Below are 12,409 nucleotides of genomic sequence, written 5' to 3'. Positions count from 1 at the left end.
AAACAAAAAAGATAACACGAGTAGCTAAGTCAGGTTTCAAAGTTATGGCCTGACTCCAAATATAGTGCTCTTGACATTTATACCATGGCTGCTTCTCAATCCATTTTATTTTGTGAATAGAAAATGTGAAACACAGAAAGGTGAAACAATTTGCCTGACAACAGGCAAGGCTAGGCAAGAAGCAAGTCAACAAGAGGTGAAGGAAATAAGCATTTCTAGAGTCCTTACTATGTGTCAGGTACTTTTTATAAATATTATCTCTTTCGATCCTCACAAAAACTTTGTGAGGTAGATATTATTATTATTCCTATTTTATAGTCAAAGAAATTGAGGTTAAGTGACTTTCCCAGGGTCACATAGCCAGTTAATGTCTGAGTCCAGGTCTTCCTGACTCCAGGCCCAGCATACACCATCAACTTGCCTTTACAAGCAAGCATTTGTTAACCACTATGACCAGGCACCAAGCCAAGGGTTGGGAAGACTCATACAAGCATAAAGATAGTCTCTGTCCTCAAGGAGCTTACATTCAAATGGAAGGAGACAAGACATAAATAAAAGGAAGGCATAAAAAGGGGTGGAGATGGAGGTACCCAGAGTGGGAGGCAATAGAAAAAGTCTGGGAAGAGACTCAGGAGTTCATCCTGAAGAGGAATGAAGACATGGATGGCTTGAGTGGCCTCATTCAAAGGAAAGTTCTAGAAGGAACCAGAAGGAGGGGTAAAAGGGGCAAAAGGGCACTTCCTATGTGTGAAGTCCAAAGTTAGATTGAACCTATGAGGAGGAGACTTTTCTGGAGCATTGTAGACAAAACCCTGGAGAAGGGTCATGAGTGCCGCCTGGAAAGTCAAGTCTCGTCAAGAGACTTGCCAGCTTAGTGCTTTTCTTATTAGGGTGCACCATCTCTCAGAACATGTTGTGTGATAGAGGTAGAGATTTGGTTTGGTTTTTAGATCTAGAAATGAATAAGGACCACTATGATACAAAACAAGGCCTTTCCTGCATTGGTTCTAGATGAGAACAGATAGACTTTCAAAGAATAAATAGACACTGGGTTATTTGTGGGGAGTTTGTAACTTCTCCTAAGTATGTCCTTGTTGAGCTCTGAGTCTTTAACCAAGCACTCCCCTTCACTTTTGGGGACAATCTATACCATCCCTTCCCACTGTATGGTTCTTGGGGAATGGGGGTGTGAAGAAAAGGAAGACAAGAATGACGTGGTCATTCAGAAGAAGAAGGAGAGGGGCTTGTTAAGAAGATGTAATTATTATATATTTTATGTCCATATAATATATATAATAAGATCCCACTCAAATGAAGAAAAACAGTCTTCATACCCAATTTGGTCAAAGGAGAACAAAATTAAATAATCCTAAAGAGTGGGAAACCAGAAGCAAACAATTACAACAGGTTTCACAGGACTGAGACCTGGAAGGCACTTTGGAGACCACGTAGTCCAATTTTACATTTGAGCAAATTGAAGCCCAGAGAGGTGGGAAGTGCCTTGCCCCCAAATTTCAGTTCTAGTTAAGATGGAGCCACCCCCTAGAAACATAAGCCTTCTCACTCTCAGTCCAGCACTCTTTCCAAAGGACTGTTCACAAAAATCATGAGGGAGTGAAACAGAGTGGTGGCAGCTGACATTATCTGTTGCCTTAGCAGCCTGGCAGGACAGGGATGGAGACAATTCGGCCTGAAAAGCAGGAGTCTTCCTCGAACTCTGAGGAACTCTGAGAATGAGAAATTCGCTATAGGCAGATTACTCCTGAACCCTTTCAAATCTCTCCCCATCGCCTTAGAAAGCCAGGACTCCAGCCCTCAATCAACTTGGCTGGGTGTAAACTGGTAACCTTGTCTGAACCCACAAGCTTTTCTTTTTAGGTTTCTCAGGTGCAGTGTTTCCTTGAAGCTTCCTGTCACTCTCTTATTTCCACGTGGGCACACACACGCAAGTCCTCAATCCCAAAGATGTTGGTTGTGTTATTTTCCTTCTTTCTCTTGCCTTCCCCTTTATGTAACTTAGGTGTTCCTTTGTTCAGGAGAGGAACAGAGAGTTCTAAAACACACCACTCCCACGAGACTGTTCTCCCTGACCCTTATTTGACATCCCCTCGCCATCCACTCAGATAAAGGGGCTGGCGCCACCCGCGGCCGCTGCGCTTTCTTTCTCGCGCAAGTTGGCGAGTTCGAGGCACTGGTCAGAGGCCTCGAACTCCAAGACGCTTCGCTGGAAACGCTGGGCTCCCCTAGGCGGGCGAGGGGGAGGGGGCAGTCGCTAAAATTAAATGAATTGTCTGTAAATGTTTTTTAATTAAAATTGTGATTTTTTTTCCCCCTTAGAAGAGGCTCTTTAAGAACAATTACGCTCTCTAAGTGGCGGGGAGAAGAGCTCCCCGCGGCTCTTCCCCAAAGCCAAAGAGGGAGGAGAGGTTCTCTAGGGAAGAAAGAGGGATGGGAGGAGAGGGGAGGGGGTGCATGGAGTCCTGGGAGAGGTGAGGGAATTAAGAGGGCAGTAGAAGACCACTTTGGAAAGGGTAAGCGAGTTAGTAGGTTTAACGATGTGGTGTCAATCTCTTTAGGGACAAGAAATGGGGGGAGGCAGGGGAGGAAACGAGACAGAGGAGGGGGAGGGAGGGAGGGAGGGAGAGACAGAGAGAGCACCAAGGTTTAGGGAGGCCCAGGCTAGTTCCCTGTGGAGGAAGCTGAGCTTGTTTTCGGGACCCAGGGGCTTTTGCATTCTGTTTTCTTTTGTTATGATAAAATTCTGCTACCCCCTGCCTTGCTCCTCATTTCCCTCCCCGATTTCCGACCCCACCCCTACCTCCCAGCCCCAGAGCTTAGGGAACTACACTCATCCCTAGGCCAATGGCTCCTCCGTTGGCTCACCCGGCCACAAACCAAGGCGATGGGAGCTGGATAACAAGAGCAAGAGAGAAAGGAGGGTGGAGGGAGAGAGCTAGGGTGGGATGAAGGAAACTGCATAGCCTTCCCAAGGGGTGAGAAGTGCGATTGTAGTTGGTCAAATTAAAAGGTAGGATTCAAAACTGGGGAGTGGAAAACAAATCGATGTGCCGCTAAACCGTTAATTCGGGCAAAACGCCTGCACAATTCACGGCACGGGATCTCCCTTCCACGCAGTCCCGCCGCCTGATTTCTGATGGCACTTGGATGCCTTTGGCTATAGTGGATATGCGGCTGATCTGCGAGGAAATGTGGGCGGGGCTGCCAAAGGGGCCTCGATGCCCCTCCCCACCCACCCCCCCCATTCTAGTTCCCTAACCTGGACTCCCCAGACCACGTCAGCTGACCCAGACTCCCAGGGTCTAGTTCCCTGGCTATCTTCTCTGGCACGCAGATAGACTCAGGAAAGAGAATCACTTACCCCCACCTATGCAGAATCATTCGCACGCATACACTTCTCAACCCTTCCTCCCCAAATAATTCAGTGGTTCAGGATGAGGGCGGTTTGAAATGTTTTTTTAATTTGTTTTTAAATGTTCACTTGGGTGTGTGGTTTTGGGTGTGTGTGTGTGGCAGTTCACACTCTCACGGATCACGGATGGGGTATCGGATAGACTCCCAGCCTAAGAATTAGTGAGACCCAGGTTCAAATCTAGTCTATCATCTACTGACCTTGTGACCCTGGACAAGTTACTTAACCAACTCTCTTAAGACTTTAAATTGCCCAGCTGTTACGGATCTGCTTTGGTGGTCCGTTTCCTAATGGAGAATTGCTCCACCCAGCCAATCAAACACAAAGTCCGAAAGAACCACAGCTCCCTACCGGTGAGTGCGTCTGTATTAGTATACACGTACTGCTTTGGTGCCTAGGGGCGGAGAGGATGGGGTGGGAGCTGTCAAACTGGGGACGGTGAGGATCCCAGTCTTCTCTGCCTGAAGTCCCCATTAGCACCATCCTCAGACTTTTCCTGAGAGTCTCCTCTGCTCCAGCCACAGGTGGGGGAGGGAGGTTGGGAAGAGGGAAGCAGGGTACAAGGTAGTCACCCAGATCTGTGGCCAGGCTGCCCCCGCAGCCATGAGCTCAGAAAGACCTTAGCCAAGTTCCTGCTTGCTGCAATTGAGTTCGAAGAAGCAGTCTACTTGTAATCATTGGACTTAGGCTAGTGGATCTTGAAACCCCCTTCCCGAGCTCTCGGCTTTCTGTTTGTAATCCTAGCATTCAAGACACCGTAGACGTTCTAGGAGAAGAAACCCCCATGTTTCGCGGGAAACTAACATCCAACGAGATATTCCAGTCTCTGTCTTTCGGCCCCTGGAGTTTTCATGACAGAGAGAGAGAGTTGACACAAACTCAAACTCTAAAGGAAAGAGAACCTTGCCTCTTGGTCTGTTCCGGGTCAAATTACTAAAGAAAGTTAAATTCAAACTGCACCATAGGGAAAAGAGATAAATCCAAACTGCTGCCCAAATGGCTGGGAAGACAGCAGAAACCACGAATATAGGAAGTTCCTGGGCTATAGGGGCTTCTCGGAATCCCACCCTGTAACAAATCAATTTAAAAAAAAAAGCAAGAAACAAAAAACTCAGAGTCAGAAACAAAGAGCTTCAGAATCAGTCTAATTTTCCGAAAGTCGAAAAGAAAAGCTTCCTGATGTGAACTTCCACGACAGAAAACAGAGCACCGAGAATTTTATAAATGTCCTTCGTTGCCTGGATCATAAGCACTAGGAAACAGTAATTTGTTGGAGGGGAAGGTTCCCCCTCCACTTTAAATAGAAGAGAATAGACCTTATCAATCATCATAGATAGATATATTTCACTCTCACCACATAAATACAAAACATCCAAATATCCAAAACATTCAGAACAGAGTTAGTAGCCAGGATTTGGGGGACACCTACCCTCATGTGAATAATCATTTCATTAATTGTCCACTAATTGCCTAAAACAAAGCAAAAAAAAAAATCCCGACCTAAATAATTTACAATAAAATTACTATTTTCAAAAATTTGTTCTGGGCGCTCTTCAAATGGACTCTAATACACTCTAGACAGTAAGGTATCTCACGGTTTTGTCTGTTGGCTGTTTTGATTTTAAAAATGGGTGGCATGGACTGAGATCCACAGTTTCTATCTGCCTCGTTAGAGGGAAGATTACCGGCCCCTGCCTCCGCCTAGGACAAGTTCTAGCTACCTTCTGACCCTTCAAAAACAGATTTCATGGGGATGGGGACGGGGGGGGCAGGGAGAGAAGTCTTTCCTTTTTCTTACTTCTGCTATTATAAACTCCTTCCTTCTTTTTCTTCATCATCATCGTCTTCATCATCATAAAGAAAGAAAGATCTCCCGATTGAGATGATTTCTGAAGGACCAGGGAGAAGCAGCAGAACTATCCAACTTTCTCAGATGTTTAAGTAACGGGCCATGTTTGTTTTCCTAGAATTTAAAGCTATGGGTACTTCGTGAAACCAGGGCAAGGTAAAAAGAAGGAATTATGTTTTATCTCACTTTCTTGTGAAAATGGAAAGGTTCATAGTCTGCTGTGCCAAAGGGAGTGGCTATTGCCTGCTCCATTTCCGAACCAACGATAGCTCCCTAAAAGGTGTCCCCTCTTTAACATTTGGTCTGCTGAGGCTTCTAAGGTGTCCTTTCAATAGATGCTCCTCAATGAGGGACCTAGACTGTTTCTGCTGGAAGACCCGGGGTGGGGGTGGGGGTGGGGAGGGGAGCTGTTTGAATTTCTTAGAAAATAAATAGTTGGCTTTTCTCTGCTCATTCCTGTCAAATTTCTTTTCAAACTCAGTCACATTTATTCTACCCTGCCTAGAAATTTGTGTTTCGGAACACTTTTAAAAGCATTTACCTTCCAGACTCAGAATTATCATTTTTTAAAAATAGTTAAGTTGCAGCTAGTCTTGGAATACAGTTAGGATTCATTTTTAATTGCTTAGCAATAATCCATTTTTATTATTCTCCCTATCATTAGTATCACTATCATCATCATCATCTTTATTGTTAGTATTGTGGAGGTGGTCGTTAGAGGATGGTTTTTCGGCAACTCTCTTGCCTGTCCTAGCCACAGATTCCCAAAGTGGAGGGGGGTGGGGGGAATGCGATTCTTCCTTGTTTTCTGGGAAACTTGGGCAGGGTCCCTGGCTTTCTAGAGAAATCTATAAGGCCTAGTGACCGCCAAGCGTTCTGAAATTCACTTCCTGTATGGCTCACTCAGACGGTGGGAGTTTCCTATTCCTTACTTGCGGGAAGGAGTATACCAACTCTGGGCTCTAGGAAACCCTGTAAATCTTCCACCCTAGGCGGGCGGCGGCGGGGTCGGCGGGAGGCCGTAACGCTCAGCCTTCTCCCCAGTATTCCTACCAACCAGTACTGCTCCTTTGGATTCGGATGGCTCCTTTCCCTCAGGTTCCAGGTGGATGGATGGGGAAAGAGAGTAGGGTGTGTTTCCCAGATCTTTGGATCTCTCCTGCATTCAGATAGAAGGGGCGGGGGGGGGAGTAAACCGAAGCAAGGCAGGAAAAACATTAGAATGGTAAAATTAAATTTGTAAAAGAGGGTGAGGCAAAGAGGGAAAGGACGTGTCTGGAGATCGCGTGGGGAGAGGGGGACTGCCCGGGGAGGGAGGCTTGGGTGTGTGATTCCATAAATATAAGCACAATAGATACTATAAATATAAATACATGTAAATACTTAAAATCAGTCCAGTGCTTTTTTCTCCGCCCCGTCTTTATTGTTGGTCCGGGAGTAGGGCTCAAAGGCGGAGGAGCTCAGGTATCTGGCGGAGAGTTCTTGTAAATTCCCGGCCAATGACCCAGCCATTGTCAAGGGGTTGGAGGAGAGGCGACTGGCGACCGAGCCCAGGAGCGAGGGCACAGGCAGACTGAAGAGACTGTGGCCAGCGGCCGGGGCGGGATGCAGTCCTGAGGACGAAGCGGGCCCTGCCGCGCTACTCACGGCCGGGGGGTGCGGAGAGGAACCGCCCGCCGGGCCGGAGGCCGAGCTGGAGCCGGAGCCCGAGCTGCCACTGCCGCCAAGGGCCGGGATACTGGGGCCTCTCAGGGCTGAACCCAGAGCGCCCGTGGCGCAAGGGGGCAGGAGGCCTGGCAGGCCCGGCGGAGAGAGCAGGCGGCCTTGCTCTAGGAGCCGCAGCACGCTGCAAGTGGCGGCCGTCTCGGACACCACGGAGCGCAGCTCCGAGTCTTTGCCTTGGTCTTTCTTCTGCTTTGTGCGCCGGTTCTGGAACCACACCTTCACCTGTGGCAGCCGATAGAAAGAGCAGAGGGAGGGGGAGAGACAGTTAGAAGACCCTGGGGACGCGGCCCACGCTCTGCGAGGAACCAGGAGGTTAGAAACCACCAACTATCCTTCTCCCTCCACCCAGGGGCCGAAGCTAGGGGTACTTAGACCCAGGCGAGGACATAACTGGACCAAGCTCAAACTCATCACAATCTCCTGGCTGAACTTCCAGGTCGGTAACTTGATTTGAAGCCCAACCAGAGCCAGATCGTGAAACGTTTCAAAATCATAATAATAACAATAACAGTTATTGTATTGACAAGTCCCTCCATCCACCCCCGTAGTTCCTTCCATTCTCCCAATTTCCCTGAGGCAAGGATTGAGACAGTTGGGGCAGGATTCCCCAAGTCCACCCCCAAACACACGCACTCCTCACCAGTGGCTTCTCTACCCCTTCCTTCCGGGGGGTTGAGGATGGAGGCAAAGAGGGACTTTAAAAATACAGCGGGTAAGGGTGATAGTCTTAAAACTGAAATAGTGACAAATAGGGGCAAAAGATTTCAAGATTTCTGGAGGAATACAGATCCAGGAACTTTAGCATCGTATTTGGGGGAGACGGTGGATGAATTAGGTCTCTCTCTACCTCCTGTGCTTCTGGAGAGGCTAGACAGTGGCCCCGAATTTTAGGAAGATTTCTTAGGACTAAAGTGGATCTCAGATTTACACAAATACATACACACACACACACACACACACACACACACAAGCTATGAGGAGACTGGAGCTAGAGTTTGGGAAAGCTCCGTCAGGCCGAGGTTAAGACCTGACATTTCTGGAAGCCTAAAACTCCCTAAAGAGGTATCACCCTGATCGTGAATGCAGGAAGATACGATCCACTCGCACCTCCATCACCCAGCCCCAATCAAATCGAGCCGAGGAGGACAGGGATTCCAAGTGTTTGTGGTGAATTGGATGGGGAGGTGGTGAAGAATCCAGTAATAGGGCACTTTGAAGTCTTGGGTGTCGTTACCACCACCACCACCCCCCCATTCCCATTAACTTTTTGAATTGGAAGTTGGAAAAGACTGACTGGGACTTGTCCCTAAAGCCCAGGGGCTCTTCAGAGTCATAGGGCCCTTCCTATCCTCCCGTCATTTTGCTTTTCTCTCCGGCTCTAGGGTAGCAGCAGCAGCTCTGCTTATGATCCCTGTCTCTGGATTGGCAGCTTCCAAGAAGTGTTTTTGGTCTGTTTTGGTTTTGCTTTGTTTGCTTGCTTATATGGGGATGGAGGGTGTAGGGGTAGGGGTGGCAGAAGAGGCACTAGAAGAAGAATGCTAAGCCAGAGCTCTTCTTCCAGTCACCTGGTTTCTCCCTAATTCCTTTTCTGGAACCAAAACTCAGGTCTTGTCCTTTCATCAGAGGAAATACTGACACCCCATTTCAGCTTCTGAGCTATTTGGAATCTGGTGTAGGGAAGTTCCAGAGGGGAAGAAAACTCTTGAGTCTACGTTATAGATTATAGACCAAGCCTGATAACAAAGTCCCAGGAGGTCCCAAACTCCTGTTTTTCCTACCATGACATGGAAAAAAAGAGTTTGGAGGTTGAAGAAACCTTGTCCCCAAATGTGATCACACTTTACACACTGCACATACACACAGAGAAGGCTCCCCAAAACAAAAAGGACCCCAAGTTAGAGCTCACCCTCCCAAACACTCACCCTACCCATACTAAGTCAGAACCAACAGGAGTAAAGGGGGAAAAAAACAGCGTATGGGCTAAAGGAAGGTTCCTAGATGGTTGAAGAAGAAATCTTGGGTAGAAATCATAAAAATAAACTTTACCCCTCTCAAGGAAAGGAATCTCAAAGCCCCAGGCTTTCTACTGGAAGTGAGGTGAAGTGTCAGGGAACCAACATTATTTGACAAGGCTCTATTAGGGCCAGAGACAGTAGTAAAGTGCCCAGGGGGAAATGACCTCTCTTCCTGGGAGAATCTCAGCAGCTCTGGCTAACTCCTCTTCTTCCTTTCATAATCACCAACAGGCTGAGACAGAGTTACAGAACTTCTCCCCTGCAATAATTCTGGCAGAAATATTGGGCCTAGGGCCCCAAGAAAGAGAGCAGCTGAGGTTTGGAGATCTAGGCACATTTTCCTGGGGAAAGGGCCAAATTGAGACACCCAGAAGCAGGGTGGGAATCAGTTCCTTGTAGGGCAGGAGACTAATAAGTTGCTGTGTGTATGTTGGAGGGGGTGGTGCAGTTTGGATGTCTGTTGTGCCAAGCAGAGGGGCAGAGGATGCAAAAGCTGGAGCTTCCCTGTGTTAAAGGGCCCAGATGTGTCTGTAGAAAAGAGTTGCCTTCTCCAATGCCACTGCCTCCCCCCCAAACACATTTTCTCTTCCTCCAGATGCTCTCTAGGCCTACAACCTGGTCGGGGGTTAGGGGTGGGCCTGAGATGAGATGGCTGAGAATTGGGGGCCAGTGGGGAGCCTCTGCCTAGGCAGACAGGGCCACTGGGCTGGTACCTGGGTCTCGGAGAGGTTGAGCTGCCTGGCCAGCTCTGTTCGCTCCCGCCCTACAACATACTGGCACCGTTGGAACTCCATCTCTAGCCGATATAGCTGTTCAGCGGTGAATGACGTGCGGGTCCGCTTTGGCCGGTCCAGGTCCAGGCCTTTAGGAAGGATGATCTCTCGGATGGAACCCTTGGCATCTAAGGACGGGGCCACAGGGGGAAAAGATCAGTAGTCAGTACTCATTCATCCTACATCTTTTTTCCTCTCCCTGCCTCCTCTAAACAACTTTCCAGGCCAGAAGCTCCAGCGACTACGCCGGTGGCCCTAGTTTAGCCGAATGACTACAGGGAGATTAGGAGGGAGGATTAGCTCAACAGAAAGGTGTCCGTGAACCCAAATGTGAACTCAAATATTGGGGTCTCTAACTCCACTTAACTAGTTTGTCTGCTCCTGGGGAGGGAGGGGCGGAGGGAAGGTGGTCGGGGACAAGAGTCTGATCAGCTTTGTTAGGATAAATCCCTTTGAACGAATAGCGGGGCTGGAAGACAAAATGCAATCGCAACCATGGCGAAGAGTCCCTTCTGTTCTGGGCGCCCTAGGGTTAGAGAAGGAAAGCCACCTTGCTTCCTATAGCACAAACCCCCTCGGAAGAGGCCTCACCAGACCAGGGACGACTGAGAAGAGTAGCCCGGCACTTTCTTAGGGTTCTCGGACCCCTGCCAGAGTTAGTCTTCTGCTCCCTCCCCTCCCCCGAGTCCCAACAAGCACTCACACCCCACCCAGCACACGCACAGGAGCTTAGAAACCCACTTCCCCCAGCGCTCTGCGGGCCCGTGACCCCGCCCCGGAGCAACGACTGTTTACCAGGCCGTATTCGGGATTGGTTTCCTCATAGTCTCGGGGTCTCCTTTCCCCTTGGGGCAGAAGAAACCCCAAGGGGAATAGCCAGGGATTCCGGAGCCCGGGGCGCAGCTTCCCCAAAGTATGGGGTCAGCAGACGTGGGGGCAGTGGCGCTCTTGGAGGCGAAGGTAAGAGTTTTCTTTTTCAGATGCCACCCTCCCAATTCGGCCCCACCGGGTCTCCAGGCTGCCCAAGTACAAGCCCCTTAGCCAGCCAGAACCAACTTCCCACTTCTCCATTCAAATCGCAGTTTGGCTTTTCTTTCCTTTTTTTTTTTGTATCCCCTAAATCTCCGATGCCTGGAAGGCAGGAGTGGATGACCATTTTCATCTCTGCCTCCCTCTGACCCATTTTTTTCCCCCCAAAGGCGATTGCCGTAGGAGCCCGGGGTCGGCGGCCTCCTCCTCCACCTTCTCTCCGGCTGCATCCTGCAGTGCTTCGGCTTTCCCCAAAGATCCTCTCCGCCTCCACCCCGCCTCCCTTCCCCACCCTCGGGTAGGAGACTGGGCGAGGCCCCAGCATATTAAGTTCCTGAAGGCTTGGAAAGGAGGCGGATGGCCTGGCCCAAAAGGCCAGCGGCTAGACCCGGAGTAAGGCAGAGGGTGGGGCCCCAGGGCCAGCAACTTTCTCCCGAAGTCCGAGCCGATCCACAACCTTAGAGGTCCCCACCCCCAATCGCCGCGCTCCCACATACACATACACATACACCAACACCCACATCCCATGGCCAAGCGGGCAGGTTGCGGAGAGAGAACTCGGCACCCGCTAAAGACCTGCAGCCAGGGGAGAAGGGGACGGAAGGCTTGGATAACGGGTGAGAGTGAGGGGTGACCCTATCCTCCCGAATCGCCCCTCCAAAGGTACCAAAGTCCCAGACTCTTTCTCCTTTCTGATCCCCTACCTCGAACCAGGATCCTTCTGCAATAGTCCGGGTCGGCAGAATTAGATTTACTCTTATTACAATCTTCCGAGGCGGCAGGCGGAGAGAAAGTGCCCGGAGGTTCCTTCAGGAAAGAAGTGGAGATATTCCCTTCGCCCCCCTTGCTCTCTTTCCCCTCCTTATGTCCATTCTTCGAGACCCGGTTAGCCTCAGCGTCCGAGTGGCATCTAACGTCCATTTTGTCTGGTTTCCCAAACATGTAAAAGGCAAAAAAAGGGGGGGATAAGAATACCCCACTGCACACAAGCACCCACAAAATACACCCCACAGGAACCCTGAGGCGAGAGGAGAAGAAGGGGGGGAAAAGCCACCACCGGCGAAATGAGATTGGCGATGGCACAAGCCTCTGGTGGTCAGCACAGTGGGGTCTGCAATACACTCCTGGAGATGCAGGTTGTCGTGTTGTGGTTCCCAGCGGAGTTGCGATTCAGCCTCATCAGTCCCAGCCTTCTAATAGGACTGTCCAGCTTTCCCCAGCCCAGCGATCAGATAGCGAACAGTGCAACTCTGAAATGATTTCTTGCCTGCCTTATTACTGAGACATAGAGATGTTGGACACCCAGAGGGACGCACACTCGCTGTTTCAATTGATTACGGGTAATTTCACAGCCTCCACGTTTCGGTTACCTCATGAATACACTAAATTGTTTGGATAATATATCAGATCGTAATGGATGGTTTCTGTGCTTGTCCCCAATCAAGTAGAGTTTAGCCAGTGAATAAACTGAAATGATTGGTCTTGCTTTCAGGAAACACACAATCAAAGACCCAGACTTCCAGAAAAACTTTTGACAAGATTCATCCTGAATTGTAAGCACCATTAGCAGCCATTATTAACCTCCAGT

The 12,409-nt window shown here is 49.3% G+C and overlaps 1 protein-coding gene across 1 annotated transcript; it reads right to left on the bottom strand.

Annotated features, from left to right (window-relative positions):
• Positions 1–6,468: 6,468 nt before the first annotated feature.
• On the bottom strand, positions 6,469–11,806 carry VAX1 (ventral anterior homeobox 1). The gene is made up of 3 exons (XM_020988172.2): positions 11,526–11,806; positions 9,733–9,920; positions 6,469–7,226 (listed from the first exon to the last, which is right to left on the bottom strand). The coding sequence occupies exons 1-3, from the start codon at positions 11,761–11,763 to the stop codon at positions 6,669–6,671; spliced, it is 984 nt and encodes a 327-aa protein (XP_020843831.1). The 5' UTR covers positions 11,764–11,806; the 3' UTR covers positions 6,469–6,668.
• Positions 11,807–12,409: the final 603 nt, after the last annotated feature.

The sequence above is a fragment of the Phascolarctos cinereus genome, unplaced genomic scaffold (genome assembly GCF_003287225.1).
Source record: "Phascolarctos cinereus isolate Bilbo 61053 unplaced genomic scaffold, phaCin_HiC Scaffold_3;HRSCAF=262, whole genome shotgun sequence".
Taxonomy (NCBI): domain Eukaryota; kingdom Metazoa; phylum Chordata; class Mammalia; order Diprotodontia; family Phascolarctidae; genus Phascolarctos; species Phascolarctos cinereus.
The sequence above is the reverse complement of the archived record's forward strand: the minus strand, read 5'-3'. Positions and strand labels throughout refer to the sequence as shown.

Excerpts from the sequence above, each read along its gene's own strand:
- VAX1 (XM_020988172.2), bottom strand. The coding sequence starts at position 11,763 with ATGTTTGGGAAACCAGACAAAATGGACGTTAGATGCCACTCGGACGCT. Across the intron at positions 9,921-11,525 it reads CAGAAGGATCCTGGTTCGAG|ATGCCAAGGGTTCCATCCGA; the intron begins GTAGGGGATCAG and ends CCCCGTCCTTAG. Across the intron at positions 7,227-9,732 it reads TCAACCTCTCCGAGACCCAG|GTGAAGGTGTGGTTCCAGAA; the intron begins GTACCAGCCCAG and ends CGGCTGCCACAG.